The sequence below is a fragment of the Bufo gargarizans genome, chromosome 4 (assembly GCF_014858855.1).
Source record: "Bufo gargarizans isolate SCDJY-AF-19 chromosome 4, ASM1485885v1, whole genome shotgun sequence".
NCBI lineage: Eukaryota > Metazoa > Chordata > Amphibia > Anura > Bufonidae > Bufo > Bufo gargarizans.
Window position 1 is genome coordinate 107,335,776 of NC_058083.1, and position 26,351 is coordinate 107,362,126.

Here is a 26,351-nt window from a genome sequence, read left to right on the forward strand (position 1 = left end):
ATATTACCTGTGAGGGGCCCGGCACATGGGGGGGCTCTTTGAGAACTTGGATAACCCCATTTAAATGCACATGGCATGCCTGGTATTTTAGCAAAGTCCATTCAAGTGAGCAGGTCCTTGTATTGTAATTCTAGTATGTTATTTTTCTGTCCCTTTTTCCCTTATGTATTGTTTAGCCGATGTTTAGTCTACATTAATGGAACAATCCTTTACCCGGTTTTAGCCTCCTACTGGGAGGACTAACGCTCAGATGTCCCCACGTTCACAATGTGAAAATTATTTTTTAGCGAGTACTTCGCTTTCTTCCACCTTAAAAAAATATATATATATATGTAAAAATTGCTAAGATTCAGGTTTGCTGATGCAAATTTCACCCTCGGCTACATATTACATGATCCACCTGAAGGATCATGACAGCTTTGTGCATGTGTTTCAGTATCCTTTTTCAGTATTAGTTGCAAGGAAACCTAACATTTAATTTATTTACCATTTAAATGGTCTCCCTGATAACACCGGGGGAATGCGTGGTATAGTTTTTCTTCTATTCAGGATTAATATTTAACTGATTACCAAACTTTACGTTTTATAAGACGTACCTAGGTTTTAGAGGAGGAAAATCAAAAAAATATTTTTCATCAGATGTCAGATCAGACCCCCAATCTTCATCAGACCTCAGTTCAGACTCCCAAATCGGACCCCCATATTTTAGCAGACCTCAGATCGTACCCCCAGTCCTTATAAGACTTCAGATCAGGCATAAAATACATAAATGAACTCTTCCTGCACTCACTGCTCTCTGGTCTTCTGCTGGCCCCGCACTGCACTATGACCTGACGTTGCACAGTGTCCGGTCATAGTCCTCGCCTTCGTGCACTACATTCTGAGGCTTTACAGTCAGAACACGTGCAGTACCAGATAACCAGGTAGTGGTGAGTACAGTCAGCGCAAGCATCGCAACAGTCACTGCTCCCTGCGCCTCCTACATACTGATATACTCCATAATGAAAGCGCACATTAGTATTCACTGTAAAAGATGCACTGCCATTTCTCGCCCAGTTTCCTTGGGGGACACAGAAGACCTTGGGTATAGCTCATCTCCATAGGAGGCGTGACACTAAGTGAAGACTGTTAAGCCCCTCCTCCACAGCTATACCCTCAGCCTGGAGAGAGAGACTGCCAGTTTTTTGCTTAGTGTACAAGGAGGCAAGACACTCCCTGCTCTGCAGGGCTCTTTTCTCCTTTGTTTTAAAATTTTTGATTTTTACTTTTTTCTTTTCTTTTTGTTCCAGAATACGGGACAACAGAGACGCACTAGACCTCTCTGTTTCTCCCGGGGTTGAGCTGCGCCAGTGCCGGTCATCCGCACTGCTGCCTCCCCCACAGAAGCCAAGGTGGACCAGGGCAGCCCAGCTCCCCTGCATCCCGCCAGCGCAAGGGTCGCCCGCACGCCAAGTCCCTCTTCCAGCGCCCTGCCACTACGGTGCCAGTAGCTGAAGGGGCGACCCTGCTGGAACGGACCGAGGGTGAAGACATCTGTGGTGAGAGAGTGGCTTCTCCAGCCCTACGTCCCCTCCCTCCCCGGTCTCCTGCGTGACTGACCCCCATACTGGTAGCCTATCCGAGCAGAGTGGCTATAGGGTGGCCCTGCTGGACCTAGGGTGGTCCCTGGGGTGCCGCAAGGCGGCAATCTGCTCCCTCTCTTCCCCGCCATAGATCATACCGCTGGTGCAGGACGCGCGCAAAGAGGGGGCGCTTACCGTTGCGCTGCTCAGGACCTGCTGCGCTCCTGACGGCATGGGTAATCCTGGGCGCCGCAAAAATTTAGTCCAGGCTTCGCGGCCTGCTGGCCCGCACCATCCGGTGCTCCTTCCTCGGGCCCCTGACTCTTCCGGGCCGCGGGGTGGGCACCCGCGGTCTGCATTGCATGTGCGCACTATGCTCTAACTAGGCCCGGCCGACCATCCGTCCGGTTGGCCGGACGCCGCAAATTTGGGCCCAGGCATCGCGGCCTGCTGGGCCGCACCTCCACGCTCCTCTCGGGTCCCTGATTCTTCCGGCTGCGGGGTGGGCTCCCGCAGCCGGCATTGGATAGAGCTGTGCTCCAACCGGCCCCGGCCGGCCGTCGGTGCATTCCGGCCGGCCGGGCGCTGCATAGTTTGTTCAGGCTTCGCGGCCTGCTGCGCAATTCCGGCGCTCGGGGTGGGCACCCGCGACCGGTACGGGGGCTCTTGCGGCCGGCTTAGGCCCGGCCGATACTTTAAATACTTGCGGCCCCGGTCAGCCGGGCGACGCTAAAATTTAGGCCCCGGCTTCACGGCCTACTAGGCCGCAAAATTCTGGCCTCTGGGGGGGGGCGGGAACTCTCCAGGCGCGAATTCTTCCCGCCTGGAGGTTCCCCCACCCCCAGGGGTTCGCTGCGCCGCCCCCCAGGCCAGATGCCTGTTAACCCTTTGGGTACTGGCCGGCTCCTGAGGGCCTGTACGGCCTGTGCCCCTGTATGGTGGCCGCCCTTTCTGCCTCAGGGAGGCTGTAATATTAATAAATAAAATAAATACAAAAACAACAAAAAAAAATAAATTATAATTTTGTTTGAAATAACTGGACTTGTGGGCTGCGCAGGACGCGGCAGCCTCATCATTCAGTACTGCTGTCTGTATGCATGCCCCCCTCTCTTAGGCGGTGTGTTGTGTTCCCCGGCTGCGGCGCCTCCCAGGCGTTTTCTTGCCCTCTCCCGGGATACGGCGCTGGCCAAGTGCATGCAGATTTTTTTCTGACCAGACTTCGTCACCCACTCCAGTTCTGGTGGCTGCAGGTGCATGACCCTCCTTCCTAGGCGGAATACTGCACTCTCCCTGGCTGCGGCCTGGCCTCGTGCATGACCCCCCTTTTCTAGGCGGACTGCTGCACTCTCGCCGGATGCGGTGTTGGCCATATGCACGACCCCCTTCCATAGGCGGAACACTGGATTCGCTGCCGGCCATGTGCATGAAACCTTCCATAGGCGGAATACTGCACTCTCACCGGATACGGTGCCGGCCGTGTGCGTGAACCCCTTTCATAGGTACACTGCACTCTCACTGGATCCGTTGCAGGCCATCTGCATGACCCCCCCCCCCCCCCTTCCGTGGGCGGTGTGCCGCACTCTCACTGGATTCGCTCCCGGCCATGGACATGTCTCCTTTCCTCAGGCGACATACGTACACTCTCACCCATGGCGGCGCTCTCACTGGATGCGATGCTGGCCATGTGCATGACCCCCATTTCTGGGCGGAATACTGCACTCACTGGATGCGTTGCCGGTCATGAGCATGCCCTCTAACTTGGGTGGAATGCTTGCACTCCCATTGGATACGGTGCTGGTCTTGTGCATGGCCCCCCATTATTCCATGGGCGGCATTTTGCACGCTCACGCGATCCACGGCTGTCCTTGTTTATGCTGTGCTGGACTGGTACACGTCCCCCTTCATTGGCGGAGTGGTGCACTCTCGCGACATTCGGTGTTGGGTGGATTTTTGCACAATCACTTAATGGTAGAATAACCTGTGCATGCCCCCTTTCACTAAAGTGGACCTTCCTGCGTTCTGCTGGATATGTACGGCCATGGGCATGGCCCCCTTCTGGGCGGAATATGGTATGTCCTACTTTTCCGGAGTAGGTACTGGCCTTGGCATCCTCCCCTTTTTTTGGGCAGGCCTCTGCAGTGTTTGCCAGGTACATTTCCCCCCTTTTCTGGGCGGACTGTTTGCGTTCCATCGCATGCCGTACTAGTCTTGTGCATGACTACCTTTCAGGTTGCACTTTGCACTTCCATTGTTACGGTTGGACTCTGGCTGATCCTTCGCTGAGTGACTATTTTTTGCAGTGAGCGGACTTTCTTGTGCGCTCTATCCGTTGTTTGGGCCGTGTATGCCTTCTCCTCCCATAGGTGGGTTGGCATTCTCTCTGCTTACGGGGCTACTCGTACGTATGCCCCCCTTTATCCTGAGATGTACTTTTTTCTCTTGGGATACGGTGCTTCCAGCAAGCCTTGCACTATTCTCTAAAGAGCTCATTCGGTCCAACTGTGTGAGCCTGAGGTGGTGTTCAACAAACAGCAGATGAATGCCCAATGTATTCAAAGGTATATACCTTTTTTATAAGTAGACGGGCTCTACTTGTTCGCTACTGCACCTAGCTGGGTGGTACTCATTCCTTTCGTTGGCCCTTCCGCCCGGGGTGTGTTCGTGGTCCCTAGATACGTACCCATTCGTCCTCCCGCGGCATTGTTTCCCTGCACTCGTGGTCACATGGTCGAGAGTGCTGTTGTCTGCAGTGCCTCTCGAATTCTTCGTTGGCTCTGGCAGGACTGCGGTTCCCTTGCCTGCTGCAATTTCCTCCTCTTCGGATGCAGTGTGGTATGAGTCCTTCCTATTGGCGCCTCTATGCTTCTGTCTGATCTGCTACCAGGTTCGGGCTGCTATTCTCGGGAAGGTCACCCAACTTCTCTTGGGTGCTCGATTACCCAGGTCCGGAGGACCTCCGCCTTGGGTTCTCCAAGGTATTCGCCTTCTGCGAGGCGGTGGACCGGGCGTCTCACAGTGTAGCAGGTTCTGCTTTTGAGCTGTCCTATGGCTTCCCTGTTGCCCACTCCTCCTCCTTTCGGTTGGAGGGTGTTAGGCCGGCCTCTGTCTCCACTGCCTTATCTCGCCTGCCTTGTTTGGCTCCCGCTCGGTACGGATCACTCCGATGTGGCTTCCCGCCAGACTTCAGAGGCTGTTCTTTCACTGTCCTCCCCTCTGGGGAGAGCATGGTTGTTCATGTGGATGGTTCCGGTGTTCCTTTTGGCCTCGTACTGTCTCCCTTGTTCACACTGGCTGTATTAGCTGTGTGCCTATTTACCGAGTCTACCGCGTTCTGTCCTCCCGCTGAGTGCAGATTGCGTGGCCCATTCTAAGACGATGGTCCTGCTGTAGACTTACCTTCTCGATAACTTGGGGGAACTACCTTTTCGGTCCAGATTGTCCTTTGATCTCCCACACCGGGGCTGTACAACGTGGTTACATCAGCATGGACTTTTGCCTGTCTTCTCCTGGCATCTGGCGGATCCTTTGGGTTCTTTCCATCTGTCCTTCTGCTCCCCCACTCGGGTGGATACGGGACAACGTTGTTCGAGGGCCGACGGGGCTAGTTTTGTCGACCCTTCTGCCCGTGTTACTGGTCTGCGCCTGATCACATTGGGTTTTCGCCCGCTTGCCAGGCGACTTCAGCGGGTTCGCTACTGTCCACTCCTGGCTGTGTTTCGTCCAGGATCTGTCGTAAGACTTAGGGTTTTTTGTCTGGGGTTCTGTGGGAAGCTGTGCATTCCCCACTCTGAATTTCTCTCCCCATGGTTCTGTCTTTTACTTGAGGTGTCAAGTGTCGGCGCTGTCCTTCCTCTTCCAGCGTTCCCGGCCCTCTGGGCCTGCCAAGACCTTCTTCCTCGGAGTGGCTCTTTGGTTCCTCTGTACTGTCCTTCGGTACCGCCCTGGGGACTATATACTGAGCTCTCGGCGCTCCAACCTTGTCCTTGGGGCCGTTACAGAGGTTCTCTCTACCCCTTCTGTCCTGTACGGTTGTGTTCTGTATCAGTCGTGTCTCTGACGGGTGCCGGAATGGCCCTTTTTTTGTTACGAGCCTTCTGTCTTTTCCAGGACAGGGCTGTTCTACATCCCGTTTTCTTCCTTCCTTCCTTCCTTCTGAAGGTGGTGTTTGCCTTTCGCTTCAACACCTCGCCTATTTGGACGTTGTTTGGGCCTTGCCGTTTTTACTTGGAGATCTCCGACTCTTGTGGACGTTAGGCCTCTTGGGTTTCCAGGAGGTCTGTGCATAGGGTTGACGGACTCCAGGGTGGTTTTCCTCCGCTTGCTCAGATTGGCTATTGCTGAGGTTTCCGCACCAAGGGCAGGATTCTGTCTTGGTGTCACCGTTCATTTCACCAGAGCGGTCGGTGCCTCCTGGGCCGGAGGCATTGGGCTTCGGCCATGCATTTGGGCAAGGCGGCCACAGGTCTACCTTGCACGCCTTGACGAGTTCTACAGGGTGCATACTCTGACCTTGGCAGATGCTGCCTGCCCTGCCTGGGTTAGCAGGCGGCGGTTCATTGATGCCTTTCGGGTGCTTCACCTTGGTGCTGTGGTCCCTCCCCCTTTTGGACTGCTTTTGAACGTCCCAAGGTCTTCTGTGTCCCCCAAGGAAACTGGGCGAGAAAACGAGATTTTTGTATAACTTACCAGTAAAATCTCTTTCTCGCTCTTTCCTTGGGGGACACAGCACCCACCCATTCATTGTTTTTTCTCTGTACGGTTTCCGAGTTTTTGTTACCCGTTGGGTAGTTGGCTTGTTGGTTCGTTGTTGGACTTTGCCTTTTCTCACTGCTTGGACACGCAACTGGCAGTCTCTCTCTCCAGGCTGAGGGTATAGCTGTGGAGGAGGGGCTTAACAGTCTTCACTTAGTGTCACGCCTCCTATGGAGATGAGCTATACCCAAGGTCTTCTGTGTCCCCCAAGGAAAGAGCGAGAAAGAGATTTTACTGGTAAGTTATACAAAAATCTTGTTTTTCCCCCTTTTGTAGGGGGAAAAAGTGTGTCTTATAAAGAGAAAAATACGGTAATATTCTGGGTCAGCAGGGGGGATAAGTAGTACAGACAGTTGCCTGGTCCAGAAACATCCAACTCCTAGTCTTAAACTGCAAGACGTGCCATATGTATTTTAACCCCGTAGTGACTACCAATGCGCCTTTTCACGGCAGCCTTGTCTAAGAGCTGTATGGGTCTCCTGTGCATGCAGTGCAGAATGGGGGCTCGGCTCTCACATAAGAGCTGCTCTAACAGCCCGGACAGGCAGGAGTGCCGAATCGGGCTGTTTAACCCCTTAAGTGCCGCTGGCAATTGCACCTGCCGCATGTATGCCGTGACAGAGTGGACTCCCTCTGTCTTCCATCGATACCCCGTAAATTAGATCACGGGATGCCGATGTGTGTATAAATCAAGCCTTCACACAGCTCCATAGAAAGAAAAAGAAAAAAGTTATGGGTCTTGGGATGCGGCAATGCAAAAAGATTTTCCTCTTTAAAAAAAGAAAATAAAGAAGGGTCACCTGGGCCTCTGCAATGGATGCGCTGATTCACAGAGAGGAGATGTGTGCCTCTGACCGCAACAAGATTCCAGCGTTTCTCAAGGGTTGGCAGCCATGGTCCAGGTTCAGAGCCTCTTTCTCGTTCTTGGTTTGGGTGACTTCTGGGGTTCTTTGTGATTCCCCTCCGTGAGATTGCTTAGCTATTCACTAGCTGTGTCCTATGATTTTCTCCCCTTCCTCCCCCCTCCTCTTGTGTGTTGTCTTGTCTTTCCCTGTCTCTTTCATTGTCTAGATTCATTTGCCTTTATAGGCTATGTTAGAGGCCTTATCAAATCCTCTCGGGGTTTTGACTCCTCTGAATTTTTGACTGTTTGTTGTTTAGCAGTATAAACTTACGGTTATGCCATGCCCTTGATGTAACTTTGCACTACCTGACAATATACTGCTGTCTGCGATTGCATGTAGCATTGTAACTGTATAAGTGGTTTCTATACTGCTATCTGTGATGTTTCTTCTATAAATATAAAAGATAATAAAATCTTATTGAACCATAAAAAAAGAAAATAATAATAAAATGAAAAGGGGACACAAAAGTAGTAAAACCTAAAAAAAAATATATATATATTTGGTATCGCTGTAATTGTACTGACCCAGAGAAAACATTTATCATGTTATTTATGCCCAATAAATGAATGCTGGAAAATTTATTCTGTAAAAACTCTGTGGCAGTATTGCAGTTTTTTTTCCCCATCTCCCTCCCAGAAAGAGTTAATAAAAGTTAATCCGAAAATTGTGTTCCCCAAAATGGCACCATTAAAAACTACAACTTAAATAGATGGATTGGCTCACTCTATCAATCACAACACAAGGGTGCTCCCCCTAAAAAAGATATCCCCAATCTTTCAGAGTAATTGAATGAAAAGTTAAACGGCGTGAGGGTCACACCCGCAACTGGAAATCACATGGAAGGCCAGCCAATACGTATGTGTAACAATTATTTTATTAACACCACACTATAAAAAATAAGATGAGGATCCTCAATTTTCACATAAATGCATACATAGATATTTAAAATGCATAGAAATTATAAATATCTGTGTAACAATTTAAAATGGACTAGATGGTACAGACTTATTGTGTTTCAGATGCGCAAAGATGGATGCGCACTGCCTCTATTAGAATCTGAAAGTTCTAGCTATAGTCAGTGATTATATCCAATCCTGACCGTAAAATATCTTCACAGCATATATAACTTGCTTTGCTGTTAAACCGCACTGTGTAGCTGGTATATTGTCTACTATTACCGCACCTGTGTGGCCGATAAATGTATTTACATGAACAGTCTTTATAGTAGGATTTCTTTACAGCAAATGTCCCTGAAGCTGCTGCTAAACCGTACTTGATGTAAACACACTACTCACTGTTCTGATGTGTTACAATGCCCGATCCTCCGTGCTTAGCGTGGCGTCCCACGTGTTACAGCATCGGTGGTCTGGGTTCCGGTCCGTTCTTTTCAACTGACGAGTAGATTGTTGGGACAGGATAAGCAGTGATTGAAAGCGGCCGGGGAGAGCGGCGGCGGGTGGGAATCGGGGAGGCCGAGACCACCCCCGCCGCGCCCGGGCTCCCGGATTGGTTTTGGTCTGATAAATGCACGCAACCCTGGGGGTCAGCGCTCGTCGGCATGTATTAGCTCTAGAATTACCACAGTTATCCAAGTAACGGTTGGTTCCTTTGATCGCTCCAACCGTTACTTGGATAACTGTGGTAATTCTAGAACTAATACATGCCGACGAGCACTGACCCCCAGGGATGCGTGCATTTATCAGACCAAAACCAATCCGGGAGCCCGGGCGCGGCGGGGGTGGTCTCGGCCTCCCCGATTCCCACCCGCCGCCGCTCTCCCCGGCCACTTTCAATCACTGCTTATCCTGTCCCAACAATCTACTCGTCAGTTGAAAAGAACGGACCGGAACCCAGACCACCGATGCTGTAACACGTGGGACGCCACGCTAAGCACGGAGGATCGGGCATTGTAACACATCAGAACAGTGAGTAGTGTGTTTACATCAAGTACGGTTTAGCAGCAGCTTCAGGGACATTTGCTGTGAAGAAATCCTACTATAAAGACTGTTCATGTAAATACATTTATCGGCCACACAGGTGCGGTAATAGACAATATACCAGCTACACAGTGCGGTTTAACAGCAAAGCAAGTTATATATGCTGTGAAGATATTTTACGGTCAGGATTGGATATAATCACTGACTATAGCTAGAACTTTCAGATTCTAATAGAGGCAGTGCGCATCCATCTTTGCGCATCTGAAACACAATAAGTCTGTACCATCTAGTCCATTTTAAATTGTTACACAGATATTTATAATTTCTATGCATTTTAAATATCTATGTATGCATTTATGTGAAAATTGAGGATCCTCATCTTATTTTTTATAGTGTGGTGTTAATAAAATAATTGTTACACATACGTATTGGCTGGCCTTCCATGTGATTTCCAGTTGCGGGTGTGACCCTCACGCCGTTTAACTTTTCATTCAAAAACTACAACTTGTCCCACAAAAAACAAGCCCTCATACAGCTACTATAAAAAATTATAGCTCTTGAAAGGCGACGATGAACAAAAAAAACACTTAGTCAGTAAGGCCCAAAACCTTCTGGTCATTATGGGTTAAAAGACAGCAGTTTTTAGTACAATCGCTTTGGCAGTTCTGTGGATAAAATTGCTTGCATGGTTTTACACTAAGTATTTCCTTTCTTTCTTTTTATTCAGTTATGGCAACCTTACAGTTGCCATCAACAAATTTGGGTAATTTGGCAAATCTCCCACCGGGAACCAAACTGTACCTAACCACCAACAGCAAGAATACATCTGGTAAAGGAAAACTTCTGCTTATACCCCAAGGGGCAATTCTGAGAGCTGCTAACACTGCCAGTAAGTGACTTTGTTCCCTATACCTGTATTTACAAAGATTAGTTATTGTATAATTCTGTAATAATCTGCTATTCTTCTACACTGACACGCAGACATCGTGTTTCCTGCATTCAGTAATCCCGCCCATATTAATACCCATAGACCTTTGAAAATTGCCGAAGGCTCTGTTCACATATGGTCATGGCTTCTATTCCTAATGGGGTCTGTCAAAACATTATGACTGCGAAAATAACTCTGACTCCTCCCAGCCCACCATCAGTTAGATGGTAACACTAGGGGAAGCCCATGTGTCTTGGCGCACATTTCCCCTAGGCCTGGTACAAGGGAAAGCTAGCATTACATGGTGACACTAGTTTCTGGAAGATAGAGGGCAATACCTCGCAGGACACTTCTATCTATAAGGTTTATGTGCCTTAATAGGGGGTCTAGAAAGAGGTTTCGATCCTGAACCCCCTTCCCCTATTTAAGCAATTTTTCAGGGAACAGTTTCTTGCATGTTGAGGTTCTGTTGTGTAGAACTTGCCACAGTGTAACCTCTGCCCTACAATACAAGGTTTCTGCCTTCAATTTCATTACTTGTTTTCCAGATCTCCAGTCGGGCGCATCTTCAAGTGGCGGCTCAAGCACGGGAAATACTGCTTCTGGATTACCCCAGCACCTCACATACACATCCTATATTCTAAAACAGACTCCTCAGGTAGGTGAAGGACTCAGAGTTGAGTCACAGCACTGCTCTTTCACAGTATTTCCCTGCCCAAAGACACCCCTAGCCTCTCAATGTACAGGGAACGTCATGGCCTCTTTCATTTGAATTGGGCTGTGCTGAAGTTCCCTGCCCAGTGGGTGGTCGGCTGAGCTGATGTGTAGGTTGTGGAGCTTGCCATAATCAATTCTTGTTCGGCTGACAGATGTTACCCCTGACCATACACATGCATACTGAATGTGCGTGATCTCAGTAGGGCGAAGGGAGTAATAACACCACTGGTGGCAGATTATCTCTCGTCAGAATAAAGGATTGGCTGTAGTCCAGCATGCCTAATGGGGTGTTTTTTCCTCTCTGGGAAACACCCCCATACTTATTAGACAGAAATTAACGGATTTGGCCATTATTCATCTAATGCAGGGATCAGCAACCTCTGGCACTCCAGCTGTTCTGAAACTACAACTCCCAGAATCCTACCTTCACTTCTGTGGGAATTATAAGAACAGTCGATTAAGCTTGCGGATTCCTGATCTAATATATATGGCCACCAAAGGGCTCTGGATTGACAATTGTTGGATATATTAAAGACCATGAAAACCTTCTACTCTTAAGCCTCATACACACGACCATATTCACTTTGTGGGCTGCATATCTGCGAAATATGGATGCCGTCCATGTGCTGTCTGCATTACTTTTGCAGACCCATTGACTTCAATGAGTCCATGATCCACATTTTGCAGACATGCTCTTTTATGTCCTTTACTTGGCCCCAATATGCAGACCACAGACCCATTGATGGAATTAGAGCCATAAAATATGTGGATGCAACACGGATAGTATCCATATTGTGTGCGGGAAGCCTTAGTGTTTTGTAGGATCGACTTTAGTCCGACTCAAAGTGGAAATGTAATAAATATATTCCTGCACATTGTGTTGAGGATTACCATACTTAGGCTGATGTCTGTTTGGCAGGGAACATTTTTAGTTGGTCAGCCATCTGCACAGATATCAGGAAAGCAAGCCACCTCCAGCGTGACAGCTCCGGGAAGTGTGGGAGCTTCAGCGCAGGGACAGCAAACTTTGAAATTAAGCTCTGGACAGAAAGGCGCCATTATTACACAGGTAAGCCGCAGCTCATTGTGTAGACAAGAGAAACTAATGTATTACTTAAAGGGTCATTAACTTCATAAAGACATACCAAAAGTTTAGGTTTGTAGCGCTAGGAGACCTACTGATCCCTAGAACGAGGGGGGAGAAGCACGTGCGGTCTCTCCTTGCTGCTGAGGATGAAATCGAGATGGGCCATTAGACCTCTATGAAGCCCGTCTCCTGCAGCAAGGAGAGAGAGCATGATATGCGCGCGCTTCTCTCCTTTTACTTTAGGAATAATAGGGGTCTCAGCGCTTAGACCTCCACTGATTTAAACTTTTGATATGTCTCTCTGACATACGTAAAGTTTTCTGAAACGTTAGTAACTCTTTAAAGTGACACTTAAGTTAAAAAATAAAATAAGTCACATTAACTCAGGATTGAACAAAACACTTGACTTTTGAGTTGCATATCTGTCAATTCCTATCCCCTTTCCTGCAATCCAAGATGGCTGCACCACTTGTCAGACTGCTTAATGCATACCCTGCATTTCATAGTCCAAGACACTTTCTGCTTCCCACAGTGCTGGCCGGTCCAAGAGCAAGGCTAGATAAGCAGGAAGTTTATTGGACTACCAAATAACCAGTGTGCATATGTTCATTCCCCAGGTAATGTACTTATTTTTTCTTGAACCACAATGCATTTGGAAATTCTTCAGACCCTTTCACTTTTCACATTTTGTTATGTTGCGGTCTTGTTCTAAAATAAAAAACTCTGGTTTTCCCCCATTAATCTGCACTCACTACCCCATAATGCAAAAGTGAAAACAGAATGTTAAGATGTTTGCAAATTTGTTATAAAGGAAAAACAAATATTTTGCCTGGGCATAAGTATTCAGATCTTTTCCTATGACACTTGAAATTTAGCTCAGCCGAACCCCCCCTACCCCCTCTCCAATTTCTCTTGATCATCTTTAAGATGTTTCTACACCTTGGATTGGATTCCACCTGGGGTAAAGTCAGTTGATTTGGACAGCCATAACCCTGTCTATATAAGATCTCACAGTGGCCAGAAAGAAGCCTCTCCTCAGTAAGAGACACATGAAAGCCGCCTGGAGTTAAGAAAGCACCTATAGGACTCTCGAACTGTGAGAAACAAGATTCTCTGGTCTGATGAAGCCAAGATTGGACTATTTGGCCTCAATTCTGAACGTAAGGTCTGGAGTAAACCAGACACTGCTCATCACCTGCCCCATATCATCCCTACAGTGAAGCATGGTGGTGACAGCATCATGCTGTGGGGATGTTTTTCAGTGGCTGGGACAGGGAGACTGGTCATAGTTGAGGTAAAGCTGAATGTACAGAGATATTTTTAATAAAAATCTGATCCTGAAAATGGCTGTCTACTGACGGTCCCCATCCAACCTGACGGAGCTTGAGAGGATCTGCAGAGAAGAATGGCAGAAAACCCCCAAATCCAGATGTACAAGCCTTGTGGCCTCATACCCAAGAAGACTGGAGGCTGTCATCACTGCCAAAGGGGCTTCAACTAAGTCCTAAGTAAAGGATCTGAATACTTAATAGTTTTTCCTTTTCTGTTTTTACTTTCTCATTATGGGGTACTGAGTGCAGAATGATGGGGGGGGGGGGGGGAACAATTTTTTTTGTTTATTTTAATACAAGTCCGCAACATAAATCAAATTTAAAAAGTAGGGTCTTAAGACTTTTCAATTGCCCTGTAAATAGATTCAAAATTCTGTTTACTAAGGGGCAGATTTGTCAAAACAAGTGTAAAGGAAAACTGTCTTAGTTCCCCCTAGCAACCAATCAGATTCCGCCTTACATTTTTTAAAGAAGCTTTAAAAAGTGAAAGGTGGGATCTCCTTGGTTGCTATGAGCAACGAAGTCAGTTTTCCTCTACAGCAGTTTTGATAAATCTCCCTCTTTATTTTCATTATAATGATCAGATCTCCTTATTGTGTTACATTGTTCCAAATACCCTGTGCAGACATAGATTTAAATGTAAAAGGGGTTGTTTGAGGTAATGAAAAATCTCAGACAAGCCCTATAATTTCTTAACATAAAAAATCATGGTATACTCACCCCTTTCTCCAGTGCCTTCCTCTGCGGGACTGGTCTGGTCCTCCTGCCGCTGCTCTTTCACAAGCAGCAGTGGTGACTGTATATGGCATGTGACTGCTGCAGCCAATCATTGTCCTCAGGGGTGTAACGCTGAGGGCAGTGATTGGCCGCAGAGGTCACGTGCCGTACACTTGCGTCACTGTGCACATCAAAGTGTTGGTAAATGTGTTTTAGTTTATTGTTCAACGTGAATCTGTTTGTAGCTGGAACTGGACTAGGAAATAAGGAGAATCGTGATATTTTACGTGTTACAGCCTTTTTGTTGCAGTCTCACTTTTTTAATCACGTTTCAGGCAAACAGTAGTACACCTGGATTGGTAAAAATATCTGAAAATGTACTAAAGTCTTTGCCAGTGACATCTCAGACACAGAAGCCTGGTACAACACTACTAAGGGTTGCAGGTGGTGTTATAACTGCAAGTACCACATCATTACCATCCGTGTCTGCAAATGGACCTGCGCAACAGGTACAGCTTAGTGACAGTCTGCAAATAGGCACCCTGTACTCTGTGTGTATGCATAGATATATAATGTCAACGTGTATGCAGGTCTCCAGAAAATGATGCAACATTTATTACAGTTATTAAACACAGAATAACTGGATTCATATCTATCCTCCCCTCTGAAATCATCGCTGGAACCTCAGGGAGGCCTTATGGATCCCTAGAAGAGTTTGCAAACCTCCAAGGCTCCTTGAACTTTAAATGTGTATGGCACTGGTATGCTGCATAATCACTCAGCCCCAGCGCCCAAAGATGCATTAAGGAGGTGGGCAGCAGCACGAAAAAGGGATGTGTGGCCAGTTAGAAAGGGACCAAAAAGGGTTGTGGTTGTAGAAAGGACCTGAAAAGAGATGTAGCTATGTGCTGCAAGTTAGGACCTCCAAGAAGACAGCTTATGGTGAAAGTTGGCGAGTATGCTGGAAAAGCCAGTGGGTTTTAGAACTCATATAAGCGGTCAGTTGGTGTTGACTTGTGTGACGTCAGTGTTTGAGCATGTATGTACAATTATATCTAGAGCAACCGTGCAAGGAAGACTCCTCTGAGGAATGGCCGAGACATAGCCAGTGTTGAACAAAAGGAACGAAGAAAAATATTATTTCTCGCCCATATTCATTGGGGGACACAGAAACCCTGGGTATAGCTATGTCCTCTAGGACGAGTTGACACTAGGCAGAAATTGTTAGCCCCTCCCTCTGCAGCTATACCCCCTCCAGCCTGGAGAAAGAGCTTCAGTTTTTTCTAGTGTTTTATTTAGAGGCAATTCTGGCTGGGTCTCTTGGCACCCCGGTCCCTTCCAGTCCCCCCATTTACCACAGTATGGGGGAGAGTGCTCGGCCCTCCAGAGGGCAGCCAGCTGGCGGGGTGCCGTTGCAAGCTCCGGTGGAGAACAGTGACAGGCGGCGCTGCGGGGGTTACAGGACGGGTGCGCACGCTGAGGCAGCAGTGAGAAGGCCTGAGGTGGAGTGTGGATTATCACGGGACCTGAGGGGGTGGGACCTTCTCTTCCCGCCACAGCACTACAGGAAGTTCTTCTTAGGCGGGCATCCTCCGGCGGCAGCTCGTTTTTCTGGCTCTGGTAGGAACTCTTGTCCCCTCTCTCCTCAGGTCACTGTACCCTCTCCAGCCTTGAGGTGTTGTTTTCTCTGGGTTAACCATTATGTCTGAACCCATGGGTGCACACCCTAAGTTGCCAGTAGCTGCCCATTATGTCTGCTCTATGTGTCAGGCAAAATTCCCTTGCGGGCAGGTGCTCTCCCTTCAGCCCGTACTGCTGCCTTCCCCTCTGGTATCTGAGTTGCCGGATTGGGCCAGAACCCTCTCACAGGCGGTGGAAAACCTCTCCAAAATCTCCCAATCCACCCTATCTATAGTGGGTCGCTTGGTTGAGAATCCGCCACCAGCGCAGGCTGCACCTCCCTCGGATGCACCCTCCAGAGCTTCTTGCTCGGGTGACCCCCCTGGGGCACTTTCTTCTGGTGAGCCAGTCAGTGCACGGCAATCACAAAAGCGTCCTAGAGCAGGACATGTTTCCTCCTCAGACGTATATCTCTCCTCCCCGTATAAGATCTCACTCAGGCTTTTCTTCCCCTGGGGACCTGCCGTCTGACGTGGAGGTAGAGAATTCTGATTTGGACATGAATACGGATCAGACTTCCAAGTTGGCCTCCACTGTAGATAGCCTTGTTGCTGCCATCCGTGAAACCTTCCAGGTGCAGGATGATCCCTCCTCCACTGACCAACAGGGGGTATCCTTTTTCCGTCCAAAACAGGCCTCAAAGGTGTATCCTCGCCATATTGATTTTTCTGCGGTGGTTTCTAAGGCTTGGGATCACCCAGACATGCGCTTTACCACCCCTAAGAAGCTGTGTGTTTTATCCATTTCCAGCGGATTATGTGTCCACGTGGGCATCCCCTTCCAAGGTCGACCCACCAGGGGCATGGCTAGCCAAAAATATGGCTATTCCTGTAGCCGATGGATCCTCCCTTCAGACCCCGGAAGATCGCCGGATGGAATCCTTGACGAAATCCCTCTTCGCAGCTACAGGGTCAGCCCTTAAACCCGTTTTTGCCTCTGCTTGGGTGTCAAAGGCGATCTCTGAGTGGGGCAGCCAGCTGGACCAGGACCTGGTCTCCGAGGTTCCTGGTCAGGACCTCCGGTCCTTGGCACAGCTGATCACCCAGGCGGGGAAGTTCCTCTCCAAGGCGTCTTTGGACGCAGGCGCCCTCATTGCAGCGGATGCATCTTTCAAGCGCTCCCTATCCGGACTTCCTTTCACGGTGGCCCGTCTCTTCCTTGCTGGAAGAAATTATTTCCGAGGCCACAGGAGGTAAGAGCACCCATCTCCCACAACCTAGAGCGAAGCGTGCCTCTCACGCCAGGTCAGGTTCCTCACGTGGTAGGCCGTTTCGCCGATTTGCTAGTTCCCGCCCCGCAGGGGGCAGTTGGGGAGTTTTACCTCCCAGGATCAGCGTAAAAAGCCGTCCTCTCGGGCGCAACCATCCTGGCATTCCAGAGCTCAGGCCGCTCGACCTTCCGCGGTTAAGCAATCCTCAGCCTGAAGGTGGGCCACCTCCTTCTCTTCCAGGATGTCTGGCGGACCCATGTCTCCGACGCTTAGGCACTCGAGATTGTATCTTTAGGGTACACAATCGAGTTCTCGTCCCTCCCCCCAGACAGGTTTTTCTAATCCCGTCCTCAACGGGACCCCGAGCGGGCGGCCACCTTTTACCAGGCCATTCAGTCCCTCCTGGACCGGGGAGTCATCTCTCCTGTTCCCCCAGCAGAGAGGTTCAAGGGGTTCTACTCAAATCTTTTTGTGGTCCCCAAAAAAGGAGGGCTCTGTGCGCCCAATTGTGGACCTCAAACTGCTGATTCCTCCGCCTCCAGCGGTTTCAGGTGGAATCCCTTTGTTCCGTAATCGCTTCTCTGGAGGGGGGGGGGGGGGAATTCCTTTCGGCTGTAGATATCCAGGACGCATATCTTCACGTCCCCATCGCACGGAGCCATCAGCGCTTCCTGAGGTTTGCAATTGGAGACTGTCATTACCAATTTGTCGCCCTTCCTTTCAGACTGGGAACTGCGCCACGGGTCTTCACGAAGATACTGGCCCCCCTTCTTGCTCTTCTCAGTTCCAAAGGCTTTATCTGGCCGACATCCTCATCAAGGCTCCCACTTTCGCTCAAGCGTCGAGCAGCGTGGAGTTCACGCTGGAAGCCCTTGGCACGCTTTGGGTGGCTGGTCAATCTTCAGAAATCATCTCTGACTCCCTTCAGACAACTTGTGTTTCTGGATATGCTTCTGGACACGGAAGCGGCACAGGTTCGCCTTCCCCCGGACAAGCGCCTGGCTTTACACCAATCCTTGAGATTTCCCCAGTCATCTCCATGACAGCACAAACTGAGATTGCCTTCCTCTGATAGGACAGGAAAAAACACACAGAGAGGTTAAAAACCCCACCCCCACCCCTCATCGCCAGTGTTTTTTCCTGTCCCGTCAAGGAAGGAATGCCAGAGAGGTGCTGGGAGCCCTTCTGGGTTCCCTAGCTTTTTTTTTATTTCAGTTTTATCTTTTGCTTCTCACCCTGCTACGGCGGGGTGTCACCTGTTAGACCGGAGGTCGGTTCCGGGGTCCGGCTCTCCCTCCTCCAGGCGCGGCCTATGCCCGGGTCACCCTCACTCATGGTGATCCCGGCGAAGTTCCCTCTGCGGCGGCCCAGGCGGGCTTAAAGCAGTGAGGCAGGGCGGCTGGAGCGACGCTGTGATGCGCCTCCCTCCAGTCGCCGGGTGATGACGTCAGACGCCGGGAGGCGTGGCCAGTGTCGTGACGTCACGGAGGCCGCGGCCGGCGCCAAATTCAAAAGGGGAAGCCAATTCAGCCGCTCTGAGGTCTCCACGGTCACCTTACCTGCTGACAGCAACGCAAGTGGACGGGAGCTGAGAAGATGAGCGCCCCTACCACCACTGGCTCGGGTCCTGAGCCCCCTACCACTCTGGGCGGTGTGAGTAGCCTGCTGGCACCCTTTCATATGGCATATTTAATTCCTGCAGTAGTTGACCCTTTCCTCCCTTGGTGTTGCAGGGAGAAAAGGAGTCTTCCTCCTCCGTTAAATCCAGACCCAGGAAGTGCCGCGTCTGTTCTAAGCGCCTTGCTTCCTCAGGGTCCAAGTTATTATGTAAGGACTGCACCTCTACCGTGGTGAAGGCAGAGTCCTCTAGCTTCTTGGAGGAGATCAAGGCTCTGGTCAGAACGGAGGTCCAATCAGCGTTGGCTGCTAGGGACCCCCCTGCCTCCCCTATACCCCAGCCCGGTCAGGGCTACAGACCACCCTCTTCCAGGGGCCTGGACTACTCCGGGAGTGATCTGGACTCGGCCAACTCTGTTTTGTCAGATGCGGGGACGTCGGCTAGATCTCACGAATTGGAGGAAAGTAGCGAGTACAGGAGATTCCTCTTTAACCCAGAGGATATAGAAGAATTGATCCGAACCATCAGGGCTACTATTAAGATGGAGGTCCCTAAGAGGTCCAAGTCAGTCCAGGAGGAGATTTTCGGGGGTTTAGGGGAGAGGCACAAATCGGTGTTCCCGGTCCCGGACAATGTCCAGAAGATGATACGGGCAGAATGGGAGAAGCCGGAGAAGGGTTCCTTTATCCCACGGGGCCTTAAAAGGCGATACCCCTTCGACGAAGCGGACTGTGCCGACTGGGAGGCCATTCCCAGGGTGGATGCTCCCGTTGCTAAGGTAGCGAAACGGACGGTCCTTCCGTTTGAGGACGCAGCGCAGCTCAAGGACCCTCTTGATAGGAAAGCCGAGAGTCTGCTCAAGAGAACCTGGGAAGCTACAGCAGCTCTCCTAAAACCGGGGGTAGCAGCGACATGTGTGGCGCGTACACTCGCAGTGTGGCTCGTACAGCTAGAGCACCATATAGCGAATAAGGCCCCTCGGGAGGAGATCCTGGATAGTATCCCTCTTCTGAAGAAGGCTACTTTCTTCCTTGCTGATGCCGCTGCAGAATCGGTTAGGCTTTCTGCCCGCACGGCGGTTCTGTCCAACACCACCAGACGAGTACTATGGCTCAAAGACTGGTCGGGCGACACTGTATCCAAAAACAGGCTGATTTCTCTCCCCTTTCACGGTCAGTACGTGTTCGGGTCCGACCTGGACAAGATCCTTGAGAATGCCACGGACCGTAAGAAGGGCTTTCCAGAGGACAAATCCAGGAGACTGTTTTTTCGGAGGCCCCAGCAGGATCCCAGGGCCGATAGGAGGAGCCGCGAGGGTCGCGGATTTACGAGAGGCGGGAGAGGAAAAGGTTTTTTCCTTAATCCCAACAGGGGAGATCCCTCTCCCTCTTCATCAAAACAATGACATCATCCCGGTCGGAGGAAGGCTCAGCTCCTTTCTAGGGGTTTGGGAACAAACCATCACGGATCCGTATATATTAGGCATCGTAGAACATGGCTACACTATAGAACTGGATTCCCTTCCTCGCAGAGGTTTGTCCTGACCAAGCTCACCAGGGGCCTCGAGTCTCCCTTATCCGAGGGTGTAAGAAACGTATTACACCTGGGGGCAGTAGAAAAGGTACCTGCCAGAGATTTGGGGAGGGGTCATTATTCCCCCTTATTCCTGGTCCGGAAATCGAATGGCAATTTTCGGACCATCATAAATTTAAAACCCCTGAACAAACACATCACCTACCACAAGTTCAGGATGGAGACAGTCAAGTCAGCGGTGAAGCTTATCAAAAGAGGGTCTATGATGGCTACAATAGACCTCTCCGACGCATACTTCCATATCCCAATACAGGTCCGTTCCAGAAGATATCTGAGGTTCGCAGTGGAGCAAGGCGGGACAGTTTGCCACTATCAGTTCAAGTGCCTCCCGTTCGGCATATCTTCGCACCCCGCATATTCACCAAGGTGATGGCGGAGGTCGTAGCCTCCCTAAGCAAGGAGGGGATAATAATCGTCCCTTACCTAGACGACCTGCTAATAGTAGCAGAAACATCAGATCTCCTTCACAGACACATCCAAGTGGTTCTCTCGCGCCTCCAGAACTTGGGCTGGTTGATCAACTGGGAGAAGTCCGACATGTTCCCAGACCATCGGAAGGTATTCCTGGGTATTCTCTTGGATTCAGTCCTTCAAAAATCTTTTCTCCCTCCGCTAAAGGTACAGAAGCTGAGGTTAAGGGTCCTCCACTTCACCAAACAGTCCCGTTGCTCAATAAGGCAGGGCATGGAAATGCTGGGCCATCTCACCTCCTGCATCCCTGCGGTAGCCTGGGCCCAGTTCCATACGAGGCCCTTACAGAAGCTGGTTCTAAAACAATGGAACAGGTATCGATCATCCCTGGACCAGGGGTTGTCAGTGTCCCGGGAGGTAAAGGTTTCACTGGGCTGGTGGCTCAAGACCAAGAACCTGGAATCAGGTGTTCCATGGAGGCAGGAAAGCGTGTTTTCCCTCACGACGGACGCCAGCTCTTGGGGCTGGGGGGCCCTCACAGCTTCAGAGACTTTTCAGGGGATTTGGTCAGAGGACCAGAGAGGGATGTCCTCCAACTACAGAGAACTCCGTGCGGTGTGGGAAGGCCTCAGGTCCATCCAAATACAGGCCAAAAATCGCCACGTCCTGGTCCATTCGGACAATTCCACAGCGGTGGCATTTATCCAGCACCAAGGAGGAACAAGACACGGTCACCTCCAGAGGCTCTCAGACCGAATCTTCCTTTGGGCAGAAAAGAATCTACAATCCCTTGCGGCAGTACATCTAAAGGGATCCCTGAATCTCCAGGCGGATTACCTCAGTCGGCAAAGTCTGGATCCAGGCGAATGGTCTTTGTCCCAGACCGCTTTCCAACAGATTCGGGATCGTTGGGGGAATCCCATCCTAGACCTGTTCGCATCAGCGAAGAATCGCAAGGTTCAGAATTTCTTCTCCCTCAATCGAAGAGACCCATGTGTGGCAATAGACGCTTTTACCCAGAGCTGGACGACGGGCCTAGTCTACGCCTTCCCCCCAATACCAGTAATCCCAAGAGTGCTCCAAAAGTTTCAGTCCGAAAGGTGCAGACTGATTCTGGTGGTCCCATTCTGGCCCAGGAGAAGCTGGTTCGGGCTCCTCAAGTCCCTCAGCCCGGAAGATCCCATTCGTTTCCGGCCGGAGGAGGGTCTTCTAACCCAGGGTCCCATACCGCACCCCAACACCAACCTCCTCAAGCTGTCCGCCTGGATTCTGAGCAATCCCTCTTGCTAGGGCTAGGGCTCTCTGAAAGAGTAGTTAAGACCCTCTTACTCAGTAGGAAGTCCAACACCTCCAAAGCGTACCTCAAGGTTTGGAGGAAGTTCGCCTCCTGGGGCGGTGTCAGGTTCAACCAGTCCACCCCTAATATCCCTCTTATCCTGGAATTCCTCCAGGATGGGCTGGATTTGGGTCTTGCTCCTAACACATTGCGTGTTCAGGTGTCTGCCTTGGGGGCCCTCTATAATACCAGCCTTTATGAGGTCCCCTGGGTAGCAAGATTCCTGAAAGCGGCAGATCGACTGAATCCCCGAGTCAGGAATATGGTCGCACCATGGAACCTCAATACCGTCCTTTTAGGGCTGTCAGATGTTCCGTTTGAGCCTCTGCTCTCCCTATCTATTAAGTGGCTCACTCTGAAAACCATCTTCCTAGTGGCCATTTCCTCCGCAAGGAGAGTTTGCGAGCTCCAGGCTCTGTCCATACAGGAACCCTTCCTCAAGGTGCTAGACGACAAGCTTGTTTTCAAATTAGACCCCTGTTTTCTCCCCAAAGTGGTCTCCTCCTTTCATAGGTCGCAAGATATAGTTATCCCGTCCTTTTTTCCTAACCCTAAAGATGAGCAGGAATCTAGATTCCACAATTTAGATGTTAGGCGTTCAGTTCTTCATTATTTACACGCCACAGAGGAGTGGCGTATCGACAAAAATGTATTTATCCAGTTTGCAGGTCCAAATAGGGGTAAGAAAGCAGCTAAGAGCTCTATTTCTCGCTGGATTAGATGCACCATCTCCGAGGCCTATAAAGCCTCTGGTAAGGAGGCTCCTCCATCTCTTAGAGCCCACTCGGTTAGATCTGTCTCCACTTCTTGGGCTGAAAGAGCCTCTGCTTCGTTAGAACAGATCTGCAGGGCAGCTACCTGGAAGAGGGCCCACACCTTCACCAAGCATTATAGGGTGGATGTGTTTGCTGACGAGGACTTGGCCTTTGGACGTAAAGTCCTAGGTGCTGTAGTCCCCCCCTAAGTTACTTTGTTAGTTCTCAGTTTGTGCTGTCATGGAGACGACTGGGGAAATGAGTATTACACTCACCGGTAATCCGGTTTCCTGGAAGTCTCCATGACAGCACAACTTTGTCCCACCCTTGTTTTCTTTGTCAAGAGGCTATTTGGCTAGTTTTACGTTCTACCCCTTGTCCTAGTTCTGTTATAATACATTGGCGATGAGGGGTGGGGGTGCGGTTTTTAACCTCTCTGTGTGTTTTTTCCTGTCCTATCAGAGGAAGGCAATCTCAGTTTGTGCTGTCATGGAGACTTCTAGGAAACCGGATTACCGGTGAGTGTAATACTCATTTCTTCTCAACTGCAGACTCCCATCCATTCGCCTCTGCATGAAGGTGTTAGGGAAGATGGTCGCCTGTTTCGAGGCGATTCCCTTTGCCCAGTTCCACTCTCGCACGTTCCAGAGAGCGATCCTGTCCTCCTGGGACAAATCGTCCGAGTCTCTGGACTGTCCCATCCGGCTCTCTCCACAGGTGAGGTCGTCCCTCTGTCGGTGGCTGTCGGTTCTAGCTCTGGGAAAGTCCTTCCTTTCAATGTTCTGGACGGTTGTTACCACCGACGCCAGTCTGCAAGGTTGGGGAGGTGTTTTCCCTCCCAGGACAGTCCAAGGCACATGGTCTCGGTTGGAGTCCAAGCTTCCGATCTATGTTCTGGAGCTCAGGGCGATTCTTCTATCCCTCTGGCACTGGACTCATCTCCTAAAGGGTCGCCCGGTCAGAGTTCAATCGGACAACGGCACGGCGGTAGCATACATCAACCACCAGGGGAAAACGCGCAGCTCTGCGGTGATGCAGGAATCTGCCAAGAACTTGCGGTGGACGTGGACTTGATGGCCTCGAGACTCAATCGAAAGCTTCCAACCTTTCTCTCCCGAGCAAAAGATCCGGAAGCATGCGGCGTGGACGCCCTGATCTCCCCTTGGCAAGGGTTCTCCCTCCTTTACGTGTTTCCCCCATTCCCCCTCCTACCCAGGGTTCTACGGAAGATCAGGATGGAGGGCATTCTGACAATCCTAGTCGCTCCAGATTGGCCCCGTCGCGCGTGGTACGCCGACTTCGTTCTCCTTCTAGGAGACGTCCCTTGGTCACTGCAACTCAGAGACGACCTTCTTTCGCATGGTCCGGTCTTCCATCAGCATTCAAGGTCTCTTCGTTTGACGGCGTGGCTATTGAAACCGCCATTCTGATGCAAAGAGGGTTTTCGGCGTACATCATCCGCACTGATTCTGGCCAGGAAGCCTGCATCGTCCAGGATCTATTACAGGACCTGGAGGTCCTTCCTGGGCTTCTGTGAAAGCCAGAACATCCCCTCACTTCGTTTTTCTTTCCCCACGGTCCTATCCTTTCTACAATCAGGGTTGGACCTTGGTTTAGCCCTAGTTCCTTGAAGGGTCAGGTGTCGGTGCTTTCTATCTTTTTCCAGCATTCTCTGGTCCCCCTGGGGCCCATAAAAACCTTTCTTCAGGGAGTGGCACATACGGTTCCTCCGTACCGTCCTCCTTTACCGCCTTGGGATCTGAATTAGTCCTCTCAGTGCTCCAGACTTCTCCCTTTGATCCCTTGCGGGAGATTTCACTCCGACTCCTGTCCTGGAAGGTAGTTTTTCTTGTGGCTATCACATTCATCAGACGGGTGTCCGAATTGGCGGCGCTCTCTTGCAGAGAACGCTTCCTGGTTCTTCATAAGGATAAAGCGGTTCTCCAGCCCGTTCCTTCCTTTCTCCCGAAGGTGATCTCTGACTTCCATATGAATGAAGAAATTGTCCTTCCCTCACTGTGTCGCTCTCCTGCACACCCTAGTTACACCAGGGAGTTACACCATTTGGACGTTGTCAGGGCTCTGAAGATTTATTAGCAATTGCATGTTGGATTCTGTCTGCAATTACTGAAGCATATCACGCCCGGGGCAGGGTTCCTCCCTTAGGTGTCACGGCTCACTCCACCAGAGCGCTTCTTTGGCTCGGAGGAATCACGCTTCGGCCGCACAGTTGTGCAAGGCGGCTACTTGGTCCTCCTTACACACATTCACAAAATTCTACCAGGTGCATACTTATGCATCAGCAGACGCTGCCTTGGGCCGCATGGTTTTGCAGACGGCATTTTCTTAGATGCCTGCAGGGATGCTTGCTTCCATGGGTCTGTGGTTTTTCCCTCCCTGTGGACTGCTTTTGGACGTCCCACAGTTTCTGTGTCCCCCAATGAATATGGGCGAGAAAACGAGATTTTTGTAAAACTTACCAGTAAAATCTCTCTTGCTCTTCATTGGGGGGCACAGCACCCACCCAGTATGGTTGTTGGTGTTCCACGTTATGGCATTGTTGGTGTTCCACGTTTATTTCATTGGTTAACGTGCTTCTTCTACTGCTTGTACACAAACTGAAGCTCTTTCTCCAGGCTGGAGGGGGTATAGCTGCCAGGGGAGGAGCTATCAGCTTTTACTAGTGTCAATGCCTCCTAGAGGACATGGCTATACCCATGGTTCCTGTGTCCCCCAATGAAGAGCGAGAAAGAGATTTTACTGGTAAATTTTACAAAAATCTCGTTATCTCACCTATAATTTCACAAAATGCACATGGGAAAGGGTTGTGTGATCCACTGAAAGCAAACAGGAGCTTCTAAGTCATAAAATCCCTCTGAACACTATTTAGTTTTATTTTTTATTTAGGATTGTAAAAGGTTTGTGCTAAAAAAAAATTTGGGCCTTCAGTTTCTCATTTCTAGAGATCCAAAGCCTTGCACAGACATAGAGATAAAGGGGTTGTCAGGTCTTTTTAAGTGATGGCCTATCCTCAGGGTAGGTCATCAATATCAGAATGGCAGGGGTTCTCCACCCAGCACCCCTGCCATTCAGCTGTATGAAGGGAAGGCGCACACAGTGTGGGTGTGCCGTCTCTCTTCCTGCTCGCCATAAACATAGCAGTAGCAAGAAGGTAGAGAGACGGAAGATGGCACGTGCGCACTGCACATTCCTTCGCTTCCTACAGCTGATCAGCAGGGGTGCCGGGTGTCGGACCTCCGCTAATCTGATATTGAGGACCTATCCTGAGGATTGATCATCAATATTAAAAGCCCAGACAACCCCTTTAAAGGATAGTCCATCACTAGCTCACCGGCAGGGGTCCACACCTCGCCGATCAGCGGTTCTGTGCAGCATCTGTGCCAGAACTACACAGCACTGTGGACTACACTTGTCACTGCAGTGATGAGCGTAGTCCACTAGAATGTTGACGGTACCATGTATTGCTGGTGACAAAGCTACACAGAAGAGCTTATCAGCAAGTGTGCGGGGAGTCAAACCCCTGCCTATCCGCTAGTGATGGCCTGTCCACTTAATGTCCCTTTGAATGGAATGTATCGCCTAGATTATTTTACTGATTAGAAACAGATTCTGAAACATTTTCATTCTTTTAACCTGTTTTGTAGATTTATTATGGATTACAGGGTCAGCCATCTTGCCTTCTGCTTTGCGTTGTTTACAGCAGTACTGAGATTTGCTTTACAGCAGCCACACAGACCATAGGCAGTCAGGCTGGAGATGACTTATTGATTTCTATGGGGGAGAGTGAACGT

The 26,351-nt window shown here is 50.0% G+C and overlaps 1 protein-coding gene across 3 annotated transcripts in view; it reads left to right on the forward strand.

Moving 5' to 3' along the window:
* The window catches only part of YEATS2 (YEATS domain containing 2), a 94,051-nt gene that overhangs the window by 44,882 nt on the left and 22,818 nt on the right, over positions 1 to 26,351 (forward strand). For 2 of the 3 annotated variants that reach the window (XM_044290797.1, XM_044290800.1), the window contains 4 exons: positions 9,884 to 10,045; positions 10,633 to 10,742; positions 11,721 to 11,870; positions 14,272 to 14,445. In XM_044290797.1, coding sequence (XP_044146732.1) covers positions 9,884 to 10,045; positions 10,633 to 10,742; positions 11,721 to 11,870; positions 14,272 to 14,445 — 596 coding nt within the window. The remainder of the gene's footprint in view (positions 1 to 9,883; positions 10,046 to 10,632; positions 10,743 to 11,720; positions 11,871 to 14,271; positions 14,446 to 26,351) is intronic. The other variant, XM_044290798.1, reaches the window with a different exon arrangement.